This window comes from Sardina pilchardus, chromosome 13 (assembly GCF_963854185.1).
Source record: "Sardina pilchardus chromosome 13, fSarPil1.1, whole genome shotgun sequence".
NCBI classification, from domain to species: Eukaryota; Metazoa; Chordata; class Actinopteri; order Clupeiformes; family Clupeidae; genus Sardina; species Sardina pilchardus.
Window position 1 is genome coordinate 5,044,274 of NC_085006.1, and position 22,864 is coordinate 5,067,137.

The 22,864-nt window shown below is 46.5% G+C and overlaps 3 protein-coding genes across 3 annotated transcripts; 1 reads left to right on the forward strand and 2 right to left on the reverse strand.

Annotated features, from left to right (window-relative positions):
• The first annotated feature begins 463 nt into the window (after nucleotides 1–463).
• LOC134100028 (extracellular calcium-sensing receptor-like) lies at nucleotides 464–4,698 on the forward strand. The gene is made up of 6 exons (XM_062553077.1): nucleotides 464–681; nucleotides 855–1,146; nucleotides 1,396–2,214; nucleotides 2,472–2,702; nucleotides 3,544–3,667; nucleotides 3,786–4,698. The coding sequence occupies exons 1-6, from the start codon at nucleotides 464–466 to the stop codon at nucleotides 4,682–4,684; spliced, it is 2,583 nt and encodes an 860-aa protein (XP_062409061.1). The 3' UTR covers nucleotides 4,685–4,698.
• Nucleotides 4,699–7,007: 2,309 nt separating this feature from the next.
• Nucleotides 7,008–10,800, reverse strand: LOC134099714 (extracellular calcium-sensing receptor). Its single transcript, XM_062552702.1, has 6 exons — nucleotides 10,724–10,800; nucleotides 10,203–10,491; nucleotides 9,178–9,990; nucleotides 8,707–8,937; nucleotides 8,410–8,533; nucleotides 7,008–8,010 (listed from the first exon to the last, which is right to left on the reverse strand). Exons 1-6 carry the CDS (start codon nucleotides 10,798–10,800, stop codon nucleotides 7,103–7,105), a joined length of 2,442 nt encoding a protein of 813 aa, XP_062408686.1. The 3' UTR covers nucleotides 7,008–7,102.
• A 1,820-nt stretch (nucleotides 10,801–12,620) lies between these two features.
• LOC134100029 (extracellular calcium-sensing receptor-like) lies at nucleotides 12,621–21,475 on the reverse strand. The gene is made up of 7 exons (XM_062553078.1): nucleotides 21,401–21,475; nucleotides 15,968–16,131; nucleotides 15,457–15,745; nucleotides 14,475–15,296; nucleotides 14,145–14,366; nucleotides 13,825–13,948; nucleotides 12,621–13,522 (listed from the first exon to the last, which is right to left on the reverse strand). The coding sequence occupies exons 1-7, from the start codon at nucleotides 21,473–21,475 to the stop codon at nucleotides 12,621–12,623; spliced, it is 2,598 nt and encodes an 865-aa protein (XP_062409062.1).
• Nucleotides 21,476–22,864: the final 1,389 nt, after the last annotated feature.

The following is a 22,864-nucleotide window of genomic DNA, read 5'->3' on the forward strand; positions in this document are numbered from 1 at the left end:
GGATTGCAAATTAAACACTTTTCCCTCTCTGCATGTCAAATTGGGCATTTCACAGGGTCTCTCATCACTAACTACATGCCTACAACCAGGCAATTTCACATGTCGTACATCTTACATATATAGCTATATATTTGAAGTACCGACAGAAAACCGAATTACCTCAAATACTGTATCTAGCAAGATGTCCGTGTCCCACATTAATTGAGGCAAAGTAATGTAAGTTGAGTGTTTTTGTTTTGTTTCTTTTTTGTTCACCTGGGCTTTGAACAATTATCTCCAACCCAGCCCACTTACCTGTGCTCCTGTGTACTCATTCACCCACACTAAGGGATTTGGTTAGTTTGCTTTGGGCAAATTTGCTTCTTCTTAAGCAGACTCTCCCTTTCTCTTGCCTCTCTCTGTGAGGGGGATGTCAGGCCCTTGTTTGCCATTTGTCTCTTTGGTTGCAGGTAAAGTTTGGATGATGGGTGTAAGTGTTGGTCTCTGGTTGCTGTTAGTCCTCTGTGGTCAGGGCCAGGTTGGTGGTGAGGAGCCTGCCTGTCGTTTACAGTGGAAGACTGTGTCTAATAGTCTTTACAAGGACGGAGATGTGATCATTGGGGGGCTGTTTCCTGTTAATGTCTTGGCACCTCAGCTTGATCTGACATTCAAAGGCCAAGTGAGCAACGCTGCATGTCAAAGGTAGCAGAGTGGGAAAAACAAATTGCATTCTACGATCTAGTTCTACTAATTCTCATTTATGTAAAACTCTGATTTGAGCCTTGTGTATTTTGATGTGCAATTGTGGGTTGACCTTTATCTTTTCAATATATGAAATACTGGTAAAAATAAATAAATACTTGATTTCTTTGCAGGTTCATCTTACGGCACTATCGCTGGCTTCAGACTATGGTGTTCACCATTGAGGAGATCAACCGCAGCTCTGGCTTGTTGCCAAACCTCACCCTGGGGTACCTGGCATTTGACACCTGCCTGCAGGAGCAGACGACGGTCGGGGCTGCGCTGGCCATGGTGACGGGGCAGGAGGCTGCGGTGTGGGGTTCCAGCTGCACTGGCACCCCTCAGGTGCCCATCATCATCGGTGATGCCAGGTCGTCTGGCTCCCTTGCTGTTGCCCGGACTCTGGGTATTTTTGACATCCCTATGGTAACTGTTTATTCTGTTCCCTTACTGTAATTATGGATTATTCTTTACTCTGGAACTATGAATGGACTCACCAATTGTATTTCAGTTGTTCTGTTTTTATGCTGCTTTTATTTGAACAGGCTACTGATCCAATTTGGACAAATATGTTGTGTCACAACAAGCACAGAATAAAAGTAATTGCAGATGCAAGTTGAAAACGAAATATTTCCAGTACATTATTCTTTTGTAGTTTATATCTATCCTCTTTAGGTCAGCTACTTTGCCTCCTGTGCATGTTTGAGTGACAGACAGAAGTACCCAACATTCTTTCGCACCGTCCCCAGCGACGCCTTCCAGGCCAAAGAGCTTGCCCATCTGCTGCAGTTGCTGGGCTGGGCGTGGATCGGGGTCGTGTTCGGAGACGACGATTACGGCCGCTACGGTGTGCAGCTGCTCCTGAAGGAGCTGCAGGGCTCCAACGTATGTGTTGCGTTCAGCCAAGTCATCCCCAAAGCCCACACCCCTCAGAGGATAAGGCACATCGTGGAGACCATTCGTCTGTCCACAGCGAGGGTGGTGGTCATCTTTGCCATCGCCAATGATGCACAAGCGCTCCTGGAGGAGGTGGTGAGGCAGAACGTCAGTGACCGGCAGTGGATCGGCTCTGAGGGCTGGGTAACGTCGTTTGACATTTCAACCCCTCAGAATCTGCCCTCGTTGGTGGGGACACTGGGCTTCGCTCTGAGGAAGGCCCAGATTCCAGGCTTGGGCTCTTTCCTCACCAGCATCAAGCCCGCGGGGTCGAGGACCGAGCCGTTTGTGCGAGAGTTCTGGGAGACGCTGTTTGAGTGCTCGCTGGAGGGAAACTCCTCCTCTGGAGCCAACAGGCCCCGTTGCACAGGTACAGAGAGCGTGGAGGAGAAGGCCAACTCCTACTCAGATGTGACTCAGCTGGGAGTGAGCTACAATGTGTACAAGGCTGTGTATGCTGTTGCTCATGCCATTCAGGACATGCTCGCTTGCCAACCAGGCCAGGGGCCATTTCAAAATGGAACATGTCCCAGTGTCGACACGATTACACCAAAACAGGTAGGGCAGGCACTGTCAGGCACTTCATACTTTTCTCCTGCCAGTTCATCGGTCATATGACCATTTTTGTTTTAGTTTGGATTGTTGCCTGCTGCTCAGTGGATGAAAATATTATGTTCTCTCCCTCTCTCTCTCTCTCTCTCTCTCTCTCTCTCTCTCCCCTTTGCATGTGTATCTCTCCCTCTCTTTATGTCAATCCCTCTCTCCCTCCACCTTCTCTCTCTACCGCTCCATGTGTTTTTAATCCATGTTTGGAGCTCCTTCACTATCTGAAGAAGGTGAATTTCACCACACCTCTGGGAGATACTGTCAACTTTGATATGAATGGAGACCCCTCTGCCTCGTATGACATCATCAACTGGCACATAGGGGATGGAGGCACAGCTGAGTTTGTGAAGGTGGGGCAGTACGACTCCAGCAGAGCGCCGGGTCAGAAACTCCAGCTGGACCTCTCCAAAGTGGTGTGGGGTGGTGGATGGACCAGCAAGGTATTGTATTTTATCTGGTTGAGGAAAATGGCTTCGTATTCTGTATCAAAATACTATATAGGTGTGTATTTTTGTAGTTTTAATGACACCATAAAAATGCAAAACAATTAATGTAGCGTCTGGCGGGTGCTGATTTAGCAACTTGACTTGACCAGACTTGTAATCAGAATGTCGAAGATCCAGTGCTGAGTAACGTGTAGGTTACACACACAGACACTCACACACATGCACACACACTCCCTCTCTCACACCAACCCACTCACTCAACCACATGGTTACTTGTTCACCCACACTTACAAGTTTTCCTGTTCATGGTAAATCTTTGGACAACGTTGGCTGTGATGTGAATGTGGCCACCAAAGCTGATGATACACATTGTGTATTACACAAGGCATGTTCGCTTTGATATTAGGCAGTGTATTCTTTTTTTCTTATTAGGCAACGTATTCTCGAGAACGTCAATCATCAGTAGGGAAGTTAACATGATCATGTGGTTATGAGATGTAACAGGCTGGTCAGCATAATCTGTTGACTGTTTGCAGATTTGTCATCATGTCTCATATAGCCTAGGCAGAAAAAAAGCTTGTAGTTTATTTTGATGCACTTCAAATTAGGATATTTGATATTTATTTTTAAATACATTTATACAGTATGTATTTTTGTCCATCCCTGCTGAGTACAGTAGTCTATTTATATTTCACTATTTTGAATGTCAAGGAGTCATCTAATCTACTATCCTGGCTGCCAGCATTGTTCACCAGCACAGATGTTGCAGCAGTAACTGGAAAGGGCCTTTTTTCTTGTTATACTGTATAATCAGTAGCAGGGCTTTTGTCTGCAGATACCTGTGTCAGTATGCAGTACCCCTTGCACTCCTGGAACCAGGAAGGCTCTGCAAAAGGGAAGACCAGTCTGCTGTTTCGACTGTATACAATGTCCAGATGGAGAAATTAGTAATGAAACAGGTACAATCCTTTTGTCACATAAACAATCGTTCTTATCAAGTCTGAGAATTGCACTGCTCACATTATATGCAAGGTATTGCTGTATTTGTTGTCTTTAATCTACTATTTAATATTCAAGGGGCAACTGAATGCATAAGATGTCCAGAGCACTTCTGGTCCAACCACCTGAGGACAGAATGCATCCCAAAGCAAGAGGAGTTCCTCTCCTTCCAGGAGCCAATGGGGATTGTTTTGACGGTTCTTTCAATATCCGGAGCGATGCTCACATCTGCCGTCCTACTGACCTTCATCCTCCACAGGGACACACCCCTTGTCCGTGCCAACAACTCCGAGCTGAGCTTCCTCCTGCTGCTGTCCCTCATCCTCTGCTTCCTGTGCGCCATGTCCTTCATTGGCCGGCCGCTAGCCTGGTCCTGCATGCTGAGACACACCCTCTTTGGGGTGAGCTTCGTGGTCTGCATTTCATGCATCCTCAGTAAGACAGTGGTGGTCCTTGTGGCCTTCCGTGCCACACTACCGGGCAGTAACTTGATGCGCTACTTTGGGCCGGCACAGCAGAGGATGGGGATCTGTGTGTGCACCTTGATCCAGGTGCTGGTGTGTGTGCTCTGGCTTACCCTGGACCCTCCACTGCCCTCACAAAACAAAGCCACCATCCGCAGTGCCACCGTGGTCCTGGAGTGTGCAGCCCACTCGCTGGCTGGGTTTGCTGCTTTGCTGGGCTACATCGGGCTGCTGGCAACTGTCTGTTTTCTACTGGCTTTCTTTGCCAGGAGGCTCCCTGACAATTTTAATGAGGCCAAGTTCATCACCTTCAGCATGTTGATCTTTTGCGCTGTGTGGATAGCATTTGTCCCAGCCTACGTGAGCTCACCAGGAAAGTACACTGTTGCTGTGGAAATTTTTGCCATCCTGGCCTCCAGCTATGGGCTGCTCTTATGCATTTTTGCACCAAAATGTTACATCATTCTGTTACAACCACATAAAAATACCAAGAAAAGCATGATGGGCAAATAACAATATGCTCTGAAATGCACTTCTTCTACTTCTTGTCATTCTTCAAAATGGACTTTTCTCTTTATTTTCATTATGGATATTTTATACTGCATTGATATCATTGTTGTCATTACTAATTTGCTTAATGCAGGTTTCATTTACATATATTTACTGTTCATGTTACCTCTGTACGTATTTTTTGGACAAAAGTGTCTGCTAAATTCCATAACCATAAATCTCATTCATCTGTCATAGTGACACATTATGACAGATGGTTGTGTTTGTAAGACTTTCCTGTACTTGTAATGCTTTAGTAAAATATAATGATTTGTGAAAATGTCAACTGCCCCTTTTTTCTCTGCAATCTCTGACTATGCAATGGTAAATGGTGCCATATGTTACAAAAACAACATTTCTCTTTGCCAGAACTGTAACTCTTCCCTCAAACAAATGCCAAGTGTTGATGTGCAAACCAATGTTTCCACCGTGAGAACCCTTTCCACACTACACTAGCTATCTTCCTCCCCAATAGACTGGCTTCTAATCACACCACACCCCCACACAGATGCACACACACACACACACACACACACACACACACTAAACAGACCTCTCGTTCAACAGTCCACCTCCACTCAGTCATCATCTGGCCAGTCCACTGTCGACTGGCCTTCCTCAGGGAGCTGCTGGTGATTATGAGCGTCTACGATCTTGTGTGACCTCAGTGCCATCACTGGATAAACCCCAGCAGACAAAAGGCCCAGTGACATGCCCCCCAAAGAGCCCATTGTGCCGCCTGGAGCGACACTGTATCTGGTGGGAGCCAGAAGGGCGCAGCACAGACAAATCAAGTGTTCTGTGGCAATCAGCAAAGCAGCCCCCTCCAAGGAAAAGCAGGGAAGGAATGAATCCATTCTATACTCAAACTGCCTTTCTGGACTCAGTTCGATGGAGTTGTGACATGACACACATTTTATACTAACATAATGTACTACAGTAAAACAGAAATTATGAAAATAAACAACCATAGTCAGGTTAACTCTGAAAGTACTGTATGTGTTTATCCCAGTACTTTTTAGATATGAATAATAGTAGCATTACTTGACTGACAGATCAAGCATGAATAGATGTAACACAGTTTTGCTCTCTCTCTCTCTCTCTACACCTGGTACACATACACACAAACAAATCCACACACACCTTAGCTACGGTACGTGAGGTCTAGTGGGAGGGCTTGTGGGGAGAGTTTGGAGGGTGTCTACAGTGTGATGGACACGCTGAATGAGTTATCAAAACTCATTAGCCGAGCTGGCGTGGGCTGTGCAGACAGCCTGGGGCTGTTTCCTGCGCCGCGCTCATTTTCCCAACACGTCAGGAGGTGTGAGCTGACAAGCGGCCCGGCCCACTCCTCGCCTCCCACGCGCCCGCAGGAACGACCCCTGCTCCGCCTCCGCCGGCCCGGTGCCCCTGAAGCAGCCTGGTACCCACAGGGCATCCATCACTGCCACTGTCACCGGGGGATATGAGACTGGGACAGATCAGCGCTTACACAAATGTGTGGCTGTGCTTCTGTGCTTGGGCAGTGAGACAGACAGCTGTTTATGGTGTGCCATCAGCGTTGGCATTACAACACTCAGACTGATTTATAGAGAGAGGGGCGGTGGAGAGGGGGAAGGTCTTAGATGTAGTACACGCGTCCCTGATGAACCAGCATACTGTACGCAAGGCAAAGGAGATTTTGTGGTATTACGTTGGTGTTGTTTGCACATATTTTCATGCAGTGGTTTCAAGTTGGCTGAGGTAGCCAAATTACCGACCATTGTGGAGCCAATTTGGCACACAATTATCATATTTTCTTTGTACTTAGAGGGAATATTCTACAATTACATTAGAGAGGAGGAAAATGGCCTATTAAATCATCATGAATCATTTTTACAAGTAATTTCTCAGAAACATAAATCCCCTTTACAATTTGATATATGAACATTTTAAATTCTTCTTATTAGAATCTTTCCTTTTCCAGCTAAATCATCTTTAAGTGCTTGCACTGGCAACTTCTAGAGGACAGCTTTTAGAAACACACAAAGAAAAACACTTTTGGTGGATATACTTTGACCAAATGCAGGTATAATACAGGAGTTTTCCATGGGTCACTCAGTACTCATCCTCCAAGTGTCTTGTGAGAACGTTGTTTAATAGAGTTCACTGGAACTTTTGCGCCCTCTGGTGGACAGAGTGCACACACACTTCAGAGCAGATAAATACACATTACACTCTTGCACTGCACTACAGCCTACCTGTCTTTCAAACAAGACAGATACTTAAACATTACACATGGGCAAGACCGACACATAAATGAACTTTAGCTATTATTTCCAGCTTTTCCACCATTTATGCATATTAACATTTGACAAAAAGGTTACTATGGTAACTAATATCTCATCGACCTCCTTTTTGTGACATGATGAACTTCTTTGTGTTATGCTCTGGCAGAAATATGATTATGTAACATTTAGGGACAAATATACAGAAAAGGACACCAAAACTAGATGCCAGGATAGCAAATATCTCCACAGCGACAGTAAACTTCCCAGGAGAGCTGACATAAGCAGGAATAAAGGTGATCCAGACTGCGCAGAATATCAGCATGCTGAATGTGATGAATTTGGCTTCGTTAAAATTATCGGGCAGTTTGCGAGCCAGGAAAGCCAGCATGAAGCAGAAGGCCGCGAGGCAGCCGATGTAGCCCAGCACACAGCAGAAGAGCGCCACCGAGCCCATGTGGCACTCCAGGATGACCCTGTCTCGGTACAGCCACGTGTTCCTGATGGGGTGCGGCGGCGCCCTGGCCAGCCACGCCGCGCACAGCGCCACCTGCAGCGAGGAGCAGAGCAGCACGCTCAGACGCTGCTGCGGGCGCCGGAACCAGCGGGCCGCGTTGTCGCCGGGCAGCGTGGCCCGGAAGGCCATGAGCACCACCAGGGTCTTGCACAGCAGGCAGGAGAGGCAGAGCGCGAAGCTCAGGCCGAAGGAGGTGCGGCGCAGCGGGCAGGCCCAGGCCGAGGGCCGGCCCAGGAAGGTGAGCGCGCACAGGAAGCACAGGCCCAGCGCCAGCAGCAGCAGGAAGCTCAGCTCCGAGTTGTTGGCGCGGACGATGGGCGTGTCGTGGTGGCGCAGGAAGACGGCCGCCACCGCCAGCGTGAGCGCGGCGCCCAGGATGGCGGTGGCCGCCAGAGCCATGCCGAAGGCCTCGGTGTAGGACAGGAACTCAATCTGCTTCCGCACGCAGGCGTCTCTCAGGGCGTTGGACCAGAAGTCATCGGGACAGGGAGTACATTCAGGCTGGTCTAAGGAGTCAAAGTGTCTTACTTTACGTGAACAGTGAGACAATAGACAAATACTAAAACGTCTAAGACTAATATAGACTTACACTTCACTAAATTATTATTTTAACAAATGATTTACGTCTCGTTAGTAAAAAAAAAAACGATTCATGACAGTCTCCATAAGAGACTGAAAGATCTGTGTGTGTGTGTGTGTGTGTGTGTGTGTGTGTGTGTGTGTGTGTGTGTGTGTGTGTGTGTGTGTGTGTGTGTGTGTGTGTGTGTGTGTGTGTGTGTGTGTGTGTGTGTGTGTGTGTGTGTGTGTGTGTGAATGTGTGTGTGTGTGTGTGCATGCACATGTGTTTATGTTTTTGCACAGGCAAGTCGAAATGTTCCTGTTGCTTGAGTGGTTTCTGTCCTTACCGGTTTCATTTGTTATGGTGCCCTCTGCACACGGCACACAGTCATAACAGCACACAGGGAGGCCTTCCCTCGTGGCCTTTCTGAAGCCATGCTGACAACTGGCAGAGCAAACGGACTTTGGGACCTACGCACAATAACACCACAGATACGAAGTGTCACATGAAAGAAAAACAAAGTAGAGGTGTTATAGCACATTACTAGCATTCCATTTGAAACCACAACACAGACCACTATTCGTAAAGCAAACTGTTCAAACAGCATTACGTGTCAACTCCACGTCCTCTTGCTGTTGCTCACCTCTCTGGTTCCTCCGTGCCATGTGATGCCGTCCGAGTTCAGCAGCAGCTGCTGTGTGGGAGGCAGACTAGAGTCAAATCTGCCCACCGTCACATACTCCACCGGGCCACCGGGGGAGCCGCTCTGCCAGTTCACAATGTCATACGCACCCGCAGGGTCCCCGTTCTCATCAAAACGCACCGTGTCACCAAAGAGGTTGGTGTAGTTCACTGTACGCAAGTACTGAACCACCTGGGGCGAAATAAAGGCAAATAATGACACAGGAATACAGAACCGAACATAACGCATAAATATGCAACTTGATACATGGAAACAGGTGAAATACAAGAGAGTAAAAAGGAGTAGTTTTACAATCTTAGAGCAGAATCCATAATGCCATAATAAGGCAATTAACATACACGTATGGTAAAATCACAAACATCATCATGCATATTTGCATAGCATATAAAAGTCCAGTTGTACATCGCCCACCTGCCATGGATGGAGACTATGGATTGAGATGGATGCGTTGTGGTCTGTCAGTAAGTTGTGCAGCGCGTGTGCCACAGCGTACACAGCCTTGTGCATATTGTAAGTGACTCTGAGCTGAGACACGTCGTTGTAAATGCTGTCTGTGTCCTGCACCCTCTCCCTGCCGCTGCAGGTCTTGGTGTAGGGCACAGGGTCGGCCATAGAGGCAGCGGGGAGGGTGGTGTTGAAGGAGCACCGGAACTGAGTTTCCCAGAATTCTCGGACAAACGGGTTATAGGGACTGCCCAGAGGCGTGAGGTTCTGCAGGAAATGCCTCAGGCCCGGCATCTCTGCCCGGCGGATGGCAAAGCCGATGGTGCCGCTGAGAGAGGCGTAGTTCTCCCGGGTGGAGATGAGGGTGGACGTGACCCAGGCCTCGCTGGCCACCCACTGCTTTCCTGTCACATTCTGGGACACCATCTCCTTCACCACAGGCTCGATGTCCTCCTCGATGGCAAAGGCCACCACCACTTGGGCGGTGGAGTCCCGGATGATTCCCACAATCTCCCGTAGCTGCTGTTGGGAGGGGAGCTTGGGGATGGTGATGCGGTACGCCACACACACGCCCAGGCGAGTTACCTCGGCCGTGAACATGTCGATGCCCATGCGCCCGTAGTCATCGTCTGCCCCCATGGTTCCCACCCAGGTCCAGCCGAAGTGCTTGACCAAATAGGCGAGGGCCCTCGCCTGGTTCACATCACTGGGGATGGTCCGGAAAAAGTATGGAAACTGACTTTTGTCACTCAGGCAAGCACAGGATGCAAAGTAACTCACCTAAAGAAAAGAGGATGAATGAAGAAGATGGAAAGAGATTGAAACAAAGACAAAGAAAGAAACAAATGAAGAGAGAGAGAGAGAGAGAGAGAGAGAGAGAGCAAGTCAGGACAAGCAAAAATCACACCCTATTTGAGGCAATTTCTGCATTGAAAATGTCATCATTTCGCATGGACACAAAAATGTCACACATGTTTGTGTTTGTCTCTCACCAGTGGAACCTTGAAGAGATTGAGCAGCCTGGAGATGGCCATAGACAGAGAGGATCCAGAATCTCCCACTATGAGGGGGACACTGGGAGACACACACACCCCGGAGCCGTTCCTCTTGAGGGGCTGTGAGATCACCGACAGGGCTGTCCTGAGAGAGAACATCTCCACTCCACATGTGTCATACAGCCTGTAGCCCAGCGTAATGTTGGGCAGCAAGACGGGGTCCCTATTGATCTCTTCAATGAAGTGCACCATGGCCTGGGACCAGCGGAACACACGCAGATTAAACCTGCCGGAGAGAAAACCGGATCATACACGGGTCATTTCATAACGTCATACTAAACTACACTCGCATGGGTAGAGATAATAGGGAAACAACAACAAATGCAGAGTGACAGAAAGGGAATAAACAAGAAGAGAAAGGTTGAGAGGGGGAGCAAGACAACAAATCATTACAGCAGTATTACGAGATGACGGATTAACTGAAAAATGTGCTCTCGGAGTGCGTGAGCACTGTTTACCCCCGGCATCGCCTCCTGCCAGGGTTTTTGGAGAAGGTCAGTTCTTGTTCAACTCCTTTGGAGTGAATCGGGAACATGCCCGCCAGGACAACCTGCCCGTCCTTGTGCACCACGGTGGAGTCGAGGTCCTTCCAACGCTGGCACCCCCCACTGGCTGTTCTCAGGCTGGGGCAGAGGAGGCTGAGGAGCAGGACAGCAGTGGGGAGCAGAGCCATCTCCATACAGGGCCTCTGGACCTCCAGACCTCCAGACCTCCCCCTACTCTGAACACTGGCCCTTCTACGGTGGGCCTTTATTGGTGCAAAGTAATGAGGTTCTCATCTTCAGGGAAATGAAATGGGGGAGAAGGAAGAGGCATCATGCACAGACATGCGCAGTTCCCCTCACGCACACAAGTGCACAGTTTAACATAACACTGAAACATTCGTAGTCTATCAACACAGACATTCACTCGCAAACATGTGGTGCTCACATAGCTTACACACACACACACACACACACACACACACACACACACACACACACACACACACACACACACACACACACACACACAAACACAAACACACACACTCACACACACACACACACAAACACAAACATATCACAAACTCACAATATTTAGCATCTCCTCATTCAGCGGGGCCTGTCTGCATAAACATTTTTCTTTTTGAAAAATGAAAAACAAAATGGAGATGATTTACATATTAGAGGTTTTGTTGTGATAACGATGTTGATCCAGAATAAATGTCAAGTTGAACAAGCAACCATTGTGTTGTGACCGTTGTGATCATTTTGGTAAGAAGTTGCTTTATCTGTCGCCAGCTGCTGAGCTATCAAGACTGGCATTCATATTTGTGTATTTTCTGCTCATTAAATTCAAAACAACAGCTATGTTTTCAGAACACTGGCGGCAGCTGTCTACAATTGCATTCACGTTCATTATCCCACATTGTGTCTGCTCTCAGGGTGAATACAATATCTCAAGGTGATGAGGAGGGTGTGCTGAAGGGTGCAATTGCACGTGTGTGTTTAGGAGTGCGCTGTGGAGAGGTGCAATCATGACTGAGCGCGGCGTTTCATTAAGTGACATTAGCTTCAAGTTTGGCACGTGTCCCTGTGGCCGGTCTGTTTTCCATCACGTTCCCTCGCGCATGAGAGGACCGCGGGCAGCTCGTGGCTCTCCCTGCCCTTACTGGTGAGGACGACGACAAAAAAATCAGCCCCGGCTAATCAGTTACAGCTGGTCATGTGTATGACTTGGAACAAGAGGGGAGTCCATGCAAGCGGGGGAAGGGGGGCTGGGGGGGGTTGGGCAGTGAAGTGTGATGTTTGTATCCTGACAGGCTACACAGAATAGGGAATTCATTAATCAGAGCCAGCTGGGCATTTTCCACAGTTCATAACACTGTAGTGTACACCTCTATGAAGGCATACATGTGCAGGTGAGAGTCCCATCAAACCATACCAGCCTTATGAAAACACCTGTGTGGCTAGATATGCCAGTTCATTTTAAATGGATGTCCTGCATATGGTGGATGTGAGCAGGCAATGCTGCCATGCTGATATATTAGTAGATTGGAGACATGTTGCCCATTATTGAATTATTATCTGAGTGAGAGACTACATACACAAATCTACTGTGCAATAGCACAGCTCTGTGGACAGAAAGTAAAAGTGCATGAACCGGGAGCAGCCATTTGTGAGAAACTGCTGTACTCATGATGTACTGTTACACTCAAGTGAACATTTATTTACGCTTTACTGGTAATTATATCATAATCAATCATCTAATTAATCATTGCTCAGTTTAATACAACATATGAACATTTATTACATACATTTTTTTGAGGTCTTTATATTGTATGCTTTATATTGTATTTTGTCCTCTCTTGTCCTATGTAGTCTTAGCCATCATGTGCTTTCTAGTGTTCTTCTCTGGTTTCAGCAAAATGATGTAGCACTTGGGGAAAAACAGGCACACCAGGAGGCCATAGCTGGAGGCGAGGATAGCGAATACTTCTGTGGCGGTGGTGTACTTCCCCGGCGAGCTGACATAGGCCGGGACAAAGGCCACCCACACGGCGAAGAATATCACCATGCTGAAGGTGATGAGCTTGCCCTCGTTGAACGTGCCCGGCAGCTTCCGCGCCAGGAAGGCCAGCAGGAGGCAGAAGCTGGCCAGCAGTCCGATGTAGCCCAGCACCAGCGAGAAGGCCAGCGCCGAGCCCTCGTCACACAGCAGGAAGAGCCGCAGGCTTTCCCGGCTCGAGAGCGTCCTCGGCGTCGGCGGCGCTACCGCCAGCCAGACGCCGCAGATGACCACCTGCACCGTGGCCCCGGCAAAGATCATGGCCCTCTGCTGGACGGGGCCGAACCACCTCATCACCATGCTGCCGGGCAGCGTGGCTCTGAAGGCCATGAGGACCACCACCGTCTTGCTGAGGATGGAGGAGATGCAGAGCGAGAAGGTGACGCCGAAGGCCGTGTGGCGCAGCATGCAGGTCCAGGCGGTGGGCTCTCCGATGAAGGGCAGGGCGCAGAGGAAACAGAGGCCCAGAGAGGCCAGGATGAGGAAGCTGAGCTCCGAGTTGTTGGCTTTGACAATGGGAGTGCCGCGGTTGCAGGCGAAAATCAGGATGACGGTGAGAGTGCAGCAGAAGCCCACGAGTGCCACTACCATCAGAGTGATGCCCATAGTGTCAGTGTAGGATAGGAACTCCACCTGCTTGGGCACACAGGTGTCTCTCCTGGCGTTGGACCAAAACTCAGGCAAACAGTGTTCACACTCTATGGCATCTAAGACAAAACAAGTGGCAGGACAAAATGTAATTGGCAATCAATATATAATATACAGTATATTATATTGTATACAAAGGTCATGCCTCTAAAAAAAACATGGACAATGTAAAGTAATTTCAACACATCCACTGTGTCCAACATCATACATTTACAGCACTGTTTCAGTCATTAAGCCAGTGCTCAGAAAGAATCCAGCTTTTTTGAGTTGCTAGTTCTGTCTGTACATTGTTACATGAGTTCCAAAGCAGGACACACAGTCTGTCACCTGAATAAACTCTGTGCAGAGCTGTCTCACTCACCTGTCTGATTGCTAATCTCCCCAGCTGCACACAAAATACAGTCAAAACAGCACACAGGGAAATTGGGTTTGGTGGCTTTCCTGGTGCCAGGGGGGCAGCTTTCACTGCACACTGAGAGGGGGACCTGGGGAGCACAAAGGGAACACACTACACCAGTGAAAGAGCTGGTCAGATCCTCCATCACTAATGCATATGGCTTTACTTAATGAAAACTGAATGTTGTACACAATTAAAAAAAACATTAAAACAAACATTTGAATGAAACAGAATCAAAACAGTGAATTGTAAGTGAGACCACTGAAAACACATTTGAGACTCACTTCCTTGGTCTTCCCTGTCCATATTATGGCTTCCTCGTCAATCTCCAGTTTGTTCTGTGTGGTTTCATCAAATTTCCCCACTGTGACATATGCCACCTCTCCATCTGCATTCAGCTGCCAGTTGATCAAATCGTACATCGCCACTGGGTCACCGTTCTCATCAAATTTCATCTCCTCACCAAAGTCATTAATGAACTCCACCTGTTTCAGGTACTCCAGGAGCTAACAGAGGAAATAGGGGAAGGTGGCAGAGCATACATAGATGAGAGGAAGAGGGGGAAGGGGTTTCACTCAAAAAAAGAAGCAATTTACAGAGAATGGTGATCCAACCTGCCATGGCTGTATTGTGGACATGTTAGGACATGCCCCATCATGAAGAAGCCCTTTGCCTGGCTCACATGTGGCCATGGTTTCCAAGGTATGAGCAATAGTATACACTGCTTTATAGACATTATAAGAGATTCTGAGTTGAGTGACATCAGCATAAATGTTCTCTGTCCTTGCAAGCTCTTCCAAGCCTGTGCATGGTGGTTTATCAGCTGTGTCTACACTGTCTCCATGATGCAGTGAACACCCAAATAGGTTTTCCCAGAATATCGGGATGAATGGGTCCTGGGGGTCATAGGAGGGGCTCATGCGTAACAGAAAAGACTTGAGTCCAGGGATATCAGCCCTACGAATGGCAAAGCCCATGGAGCCCTGCAGGATGGAGTGGAACTGTGGGGTAGAGAGCACAGCTGCGGTGATCCAGGCCTCACTGGCCAACCACTGGATGCCCGTCAGGTTCTGTCTCAGGGCCTCCGTGAGGAGCGCTCCCGCATCTTGCTCAACGGCAAAGAGCAGCACCACTCGTGTACCAGATGTTCGGATCCGCTCCACGATGTGGGCCATCTGGGTCTTAGCGTGGTTCTTAGGAATTATCTCATGGAGGGCCACACAAGCTCCAAGTTTCCTCACCTCATCAGAGAATATTTGGGCACCCCCTCGCCCATAGGCATCGTCACCAGCAACTACTCCAACCCACGTCCAGCCAAAGTGCTTCACCAACTGAGCCAGGGCATCTACTTGGAAGAAGTCGCTCGGCATGGTTCTCAAGAAAGCAGGGAAATCAACTTTGTTACTCAGGCAGGCACAGCTAGAGAAATAGCTTACCTGTGGAGAGAACAGAAATGAGAGGGGGATAAGAGAAAACAAGAAAATGAAAAACTTAAGGGGAGACAATGAGACACTGAGAGAAAATAGAGGGAAAAAAACTTGAAAAATAGGCATAGATCACCATCAAAGATGTGTGAATTCAACACATATTTCATACCTGTGGAACATGAAAAACCCCAAGGAATCTTGCCACTACCAGAGAGAGGGTGGACCCGCCATCCCCAATCACCACAGGCACTGTTCCCCTGCACCGTGTGCCCACGCTGCCCTCCCCCGACTGGCCCCTGGTCACAGCCATGGCGGTGCGCAGCGCGTGGACAGGGGTGCTGCAGGAGTCATAGATCTGGTATCCCAGCGTGGTGTTGGGCAGAAGATTTGGATTCGTGTTGATCTCCTCTATTGCAAATATCATAGTCTGCATCCATCTAAATGACCTGAAGTTAAACCTAAAGTGGACCAAGCAGACAGCAGAAGTTACAAAGCATTACGAGCATTACCAGCACAAACACTACCAGCCTAGACAATGATATGACATGTCTGTTCTGAAACACTTTTGACACACCCTATGTTTTACATAACAAAACATTATTTTAACATTTTAGAACACAGCTTCATATCGGTGATTCACACAGATGGACTTCACTCTGAACAGAAGAGATTTCACCAACCCCGAGCACTGAGCTGGAGCTGGCAGTGAGGTAAAGGACAGCACTGACTCCAGCACCGCGTTGTGCAGAGAGAAGAGACCCCCCAGGACCACATCTCCCTCCCTCACCAGCACCGGCAGCTCTGAGGGGTTTCCGACGGGGCGGCACTCCTGCTGGTGCAGGGGCTGCAAAGACACGTGTGACCATAGGAGCCCACCGATGATCAGCAGCCTAGCACATGCGAATACATGGCACAGCATTCTCATTGATACGCAAATAAAACTCACATATTACACAGCATCTTACAATGCATTAGACAGGCCCTGCTAACAATCTACAATGAATAGATGCTACAAAGACACAGACACGCACACACTACAACACACCTATCCTAAAACGTATCAGATCCTGTTGATAGCCACCTTTATAGGACTGTTACCGCTCTGCTTGACATCCGTATAGACACCCAATCCCTTCTCAAGGGACCCGACCCAATGGAAAGACCTGTCGAATGTTTGCAATAATATTATGAATTGTGGCCCACTGGATTCTGAAGATAATCAGTGTGGACAATAGCTGTTCTACCTGCACATCTCTCTCTCTTCTGCCTGAATACCTACTCGGAAAAGCAACAGCCAACTCTTGTAAACACCAGCTGTCTCCTGTATCCTCGCTGAACACTCAACAAGTTCAGAGTTGAACATAAAGTGTGATAAAGTGTGTACAGAATAATATCTACTGTAATAGCGATTCTTCTGACAGATATTGCAACTGCAATTTCATTTGCGATATCATGTTTTAAAAGTAAAGCTTCAGTTTGATATTCACTACATAATAACAACATAATTCCTTGACTCTGAATTAGTTGCTCATTTACTCTTATATATTGGGCAATACTAGCATTGCTTCTGCCTTTTTTCTGGTACATTCATAATATTGCTGCCTGTGGCATATTTTCCAAATGGCTACATGTTTGTTGTGCTTCCTCAGGAGGAGGCAACTGCTTGAAAATAGGTTTTGCATAGAAGCTTTGCATGCCTGTTCTCATATAATCTATGGTAAATCCAAAAGATACAAATAATCAGTCACAAGCAGTGCAATTAATCACAGCTTTTCACAATTTGCTAATTGCTTAGTTAGTTGAAATGGCAATTTTGATTAAAAGATCTTGGGAATGAATTCATGATTCATTAGGGCTCTGCTTAGAGAAAGTAGCAATTATGCTGTTCAGGGTACTTTATTATTTGAAATGCTGCAGGCTTTCTGAGAGAGGCAGATGGAGGACATATAACAAGGAGAGGAGTTAAACTGTTTTGTTGCCGTAGGCAATGCATCCCACATTTCCCATCTAATTCTATCAAGAGACTCCCTCTAAAGACTTGTAAGTGAGCCTGATGATGGGTTCCCTTAGGATTCCACACTAAAGAACGCATTCTCATTCTCAACATTGGAAATCAGAGTATCATAGCACAACTGTCTTCACTGTACATCTTGGACGAAGAGACTGCCTTCATTTTATAAGATAAAAAGAAAAGAGTAAATATTATCAATATTGAAAATTTGACATCAGATTAAAAAATACAGATTGTAAGAGAGCTGAAGAGCTGAACATCTAGTGAAGTTCCAAATTTCAGACCTCTGATTAGGAAAAGTGCAAAGGAATGGCAGTCAATGTCGGAGTTCCTACTTACAAAGGGGCATATCAATTTACTTCACTGCGCTGTATTCTGTCAGCATTCACAGTATTCTGACATTACACAACCCATGAAAGTGCACACCTTGAATGGTTTTACCAAGAGGCTGGACTGCTGACTGTCCGATTGTGTTTTTACAAATTAAAACAAATACCAGCATGCCTCAGTCAGCCACATGTTTTGTTTATATCTGGCATCAAAGATATTTTTTAACAAACTCTATTTTGTGAAACCAGTCAAGTCCTTTTCAATTAGATACACACCCCTATTATCTTTGATATCATTCCTACAGCTTAGTCAATTATGATGACACCTTCTGTTTTTTTAAGTATATATTTTGGCCTTTTTGCCTTTATTATTATAGGACAGTGAAGAGGTGGACAGGAAACAAGTGGGAGAGAGATGGGGTGGAATCGGGACATGACCGCAGGCCAGATTCGAACCTGGGCCCCAGGTTCCCCGTGGGCGTGGTATGAGCGCTGTAGCCTGCTGCGCCATAGCGCCCCCCATGATGACACCTTCTAAGAAAAAATACTGTTTTGTGAATTACATGCCAGTTTTTCTCCATGTAAGTGAATTACCGGTACGATTGTTTATGCTAAGCTCAGGTAAGCCAATGCTCAGTGTCAACAGAGAATTGATATGATCGGTTCAGAGTGATAAACATGATCCAATAAGCTAAAACTACCGTATTCTCTGGACTATAAGTCATAGTTTTTTTTCACAGTTTGGCTGGTCCTGGAACTTATAGTCTGGTGCGACTTATATGTATATACTGTATGTAAAGAGTAACCAAGAAGTAAACATTACCGTCTATAGCCGTGAGAGGGTGTGAAATGAGAACAGTAGCTTGGTGAACTTCAGACAGGTCAGACATTTACTCGCGCACCTCATTTTTTTTCTCTCGCTCTCGGGGTAGCCTCCTGAGGCTTTGCTCTCCTGCTTGCTTGTGCCTTCACATTGCCCAAAATGCTAGGTTGCATTGCATTCTCCATATTTTTAGCTACATTTTCATGTACCACATCAGTATTTTCATTCAGTGAATCTTTTGTAAATCGCTTTACAAATACCGTTGGACCCTCCTCATTCTCGTCTAGCTCATCTCAGCTTGCCGCCATTCACCCCTTCGTCTTCATTAACATTCCCGGTAGAATTCTGTTTTTGGCCTCTATGGGTCCAGTTTTAGTCTCTATCTGTTCTTGGTCTTGGATTTTAATTTCTAAATAAATGTGACTTATATGTCCAGGGCGACTTATGTGACCCTGCAAAGCGAAACCAGTCGCTTCGGTAACATTTACAAAATCAAGTTATTGTGCTCACATGAACGGCCATAAACTAAGCTTTCCAACGATATGTATATCGACGATATTACACAAACTATCGCTAAGATAACCGCATCCAAAGTTGACATGGTTCTCCTGTCACGATATAGGAGAAATCACCTTTTTAAGCGCCGCGTGGACAACGGGAATGACTGCAAATGTGTTGAATCTTTGCTGGGTTTAACAGTCAAAACGTATGTTTTTCCGTGAAATGAGCTCACGATATGAAACGGTAGACTGTGTACTGTCGTATTATGCGCATTTTTTTGACTGATGCGACTTATACTATGGACTGGAGTGACCGGAAAATACTGCAGTTAGTCGTTATGGAAAAAGACAGATCAGAAAAAGTTGGCAGAATGTAATAATATGCAAATCTGGTCAACTTTTTAGTAATCAAAAGGACACAGACAACACACTAAAATGTTTAAAAATGACAAATTTGACTATTTCATGGAAAATACTAATTTCATACTAAAATGTTTAAAAAAAGGGACAGGGGTAACGTAATGCTGGAAAAGTTATGGAACGATAAAGAAAACAAAAGTAGGAATGTTTCACAACTAATTAGGGTAACTGTGTGGACAATGATGAATTGTAATGCTTCTTAACATGGAATTGTGAAGTATTTGGGGAATTAATCATCTACAGTACACAATATCATAAAAATATTCAGAGAATCCAGAGAAATCGTTGCAAACTAGGGGTAGAGCTGAAAAACAGTATTGGATGTGGTCTGTGGATCTCAGATGGCACTGCATTAAAGACCTGTTTCTGTAAATAATTGTATGGGCTCAGGAAAACCTCTGATAACCATGTCTATGTTTGACAGTTTGATACTCAATTCAGAAATGCAACAACCAAAATTGTAAGTATACATGATACAGAAATACCACAGCCTTATCTGGGCCTGAGGTTGTTTATGGACTGAGGTGATGTGGAAAAAGGTCCTGTGGTTAGACCAATCAACATTTTCAATTATTTTTGGAAATCATGGACTCATCTGAGCTATAGGAGGGGGGCTATCTAAGCATCCAACCTTTCCAACTTGTTTTGGTCCCCAATTTGAAACCCAACATGTATCTATTAGTGCCTACAGCATGGGCATAGCAAGGCACAATCCAGAATGATGTATACAGGTTTTAAGAAACACATACTGGCATGCAGGCAATGTTTTTTTTTTTTTTTTCCGGGGAAGAATATTTAAGGAAAGCAATGGTAAAATGTTGCTATCCCTTACCACTGAAGATGCCTGTTCTCCCCCAGTGCATGGCTAGAGAAAAATGTCCGAACAAATAATGCCCGGTGAGATGAATGTTTTTTCCCCTCTACCTAGCACTCCACAATAACACAGAATGCTCAAGAAGAGGCGTTGTGCCTGTCAGACATGTCCCACATGTACTGTGGCTCTCACAAACACTGCTAATGGCTTTACAGTCGTTATTTTCTGGTGCTCTGTGTTCTGAACAGATACAAAATAAAATTTTGAATGCTTATGCCTCACCAATTGGACAGACACACTCACCGCTACGATTGTTTCATTATCAGACTTAAAATCAGCCTATTTCCATATTACCATTAACTTCAGACACAGGGAATTTCTGTACTTTGATTTCCGCGGGCGAGACAAGTGTTCTCTCTCTTTGTTGTCACGAAATGTGAGGAGGCTGCAATTGCGCCATTAGGGGGATAATAAGATTCTCTGTTGTCACTCAAAGGAAGAAGTCCCATCCAGAGACAGACATTGCAAGGTGCTGGTTCCCCCCAATCCATAAAAGCCCTCGCTATCTGGAGGAGTCAGAACTTCCTCAGCAGGGGGGCGCCACTGGACGCATCAACCGCCGGGTGGGGTGCAATAGGCTATGCAATGGTGTGGCAGTGAACAGACACTCGTCTCAAAAACAGACCAGGTCACACATAAATGTGCTGGAGCTCTGCGCTTGAGCCTCCCCTGTGAGTGGACACATTGACACTCATGGCAGGAGGCTTGTACTGTATGTACGCGTTCAGCCTGACAGCTCTCCTCCCACACACTCTGGCCAGAGTAAGGGAGGAGCTTAGATCTCTGATCCTGGTTGCCGCGAGATGCCTGAACCAGCCATGGTTCTGTGCAATCGGTCAATGAGGACACTGTGGGATCTCCCTCTGTGGCAGGACCTATTGGCACAGGCATGTGGTGCAATGTGGCACCCACAATCGGCACAGTGGAAACTAGAATCTTGGCAGCAGAGAGGGATTTGTCTGTCTGATGCTGTGGGCCCCCTCTACACTCCCTGTTCACCGTGAAGTGGCATATCTTTGCTAAGTGGTGTTCTTCAAAAGGTCATGACCCTTTGCAGTGCTTGGTTGATGTGGTTTTATCCCTCTGTCAGGAGCTGCTTGCACAAGGAAAAGCTGCCTCAACCATTAAAGTGTATTTGAAAGCCATATTGGCGTACCGTTTCAGTATCGGAGGTGAAAGGTCCAGGGTCACAATCGCTGGTTCCATGCTTTATGGCAGGGGTGAGATGCATCCGGACTGACCACCCCACTCCGTCTGGCCTGGGCCCTGTTGGTGGTGTTGCGTGAGCTGTCAGGGCCTCCCTTTGAGCCCCTTCAGCTTATAGACATTAAAGCAACACTAAAGAGTTTTTCATATCTTAAAATAATGTTTCCAAAATCATTTCAGCGGTTTATCAACTCGTAACAGGGTGAATGGCACTTCTGCTTTCACTTCGCGGCCCTCTATCGGCTATAACCGCACTATGTAACTTTACGAGGAGGGGTAGTGTATCTGTAGTTCGATGAAACGAGACATCAGAAACTACAAATTTGACTTGCTTTGATACATCATACTTCATGCAAATCATTCTACCTTGTCTGCTATTTGCTGGATAAACAAATAGCGTGTGTGCGACAGAAGAAGAGTGCTTTTGTGTTGCTTTAAAATGCTGTCTTCTAAAAGCGCTGGTTCTGGCATCTGCAGAGCGTGTGGGTGAGATACACACCCTCTCAGTTCATCAGTCCTGTATATGTTTTTCAGCTGGAGGGGTTGTGACCAGCTGTTTGTGTGTTATGGGGCCGCTTCAAAAGACAAAGCCCTGTGCAAAGACAGGCTGGTACAATAAATAATGTAGGTTATAGGAATCGCCTAGCAGAACCAATATATGCAACCTCCAATGGGTTTACAAGCACACTTAACTAGGGGTGTGTCATCGTCATGGGTCCTCCACAGGGGCCTTTCTGTGAGTGAGATCTGTCGGGCAGCTGGATCCATCCACACCTTTGTTGTATGCACAAGTACTGTACGTTAAAGTATGTCACATATGGCTATGCACATTTCCCATATACTGATATACAGCATAACGACAAATGCTTGGCCCTTTCCCTCCATGGCCCTGGGGGTCGTTTGACATGCCGTTGATACTGTGTTTATGACAGCATGGTTTATTTAAAGCAATCCCTGTGCATTGCCACAGTCCTGTGCATGTTCAGACACCATCCTATTGAGTAATAGGTCACAGTTCCTGTGAAATGGAACGTCTGGGATACATCTGTACCACCAGTCCCTTGATTAGACTTATTACAATGTCCACACACTGTGTCTCTGCTGAGGTGCTCAGCAGCGAAAGAGGAAGATGGACGTGTGTCAGGGGCTTTACAGCCTAGGTGTAGGACTGACATGTCAGCCATTCTGTGTGATAATAGACCTCTAACTTGATGATTTGGTGTTGGATATTCGAATGTGACATGGAATAAACATGAAATGATGTTTGTGGTTAAGTGAACAGAAGCAAGTTAAAACCAAACCACTTAACACACACCGGGAAACACATTTCACATCCAGGGAACAAAAGCAAATCCAATTAAAAAATGATTTGCCGATAGGTCTGCATGTGGTTAAGCATGCCATTTTTACTACG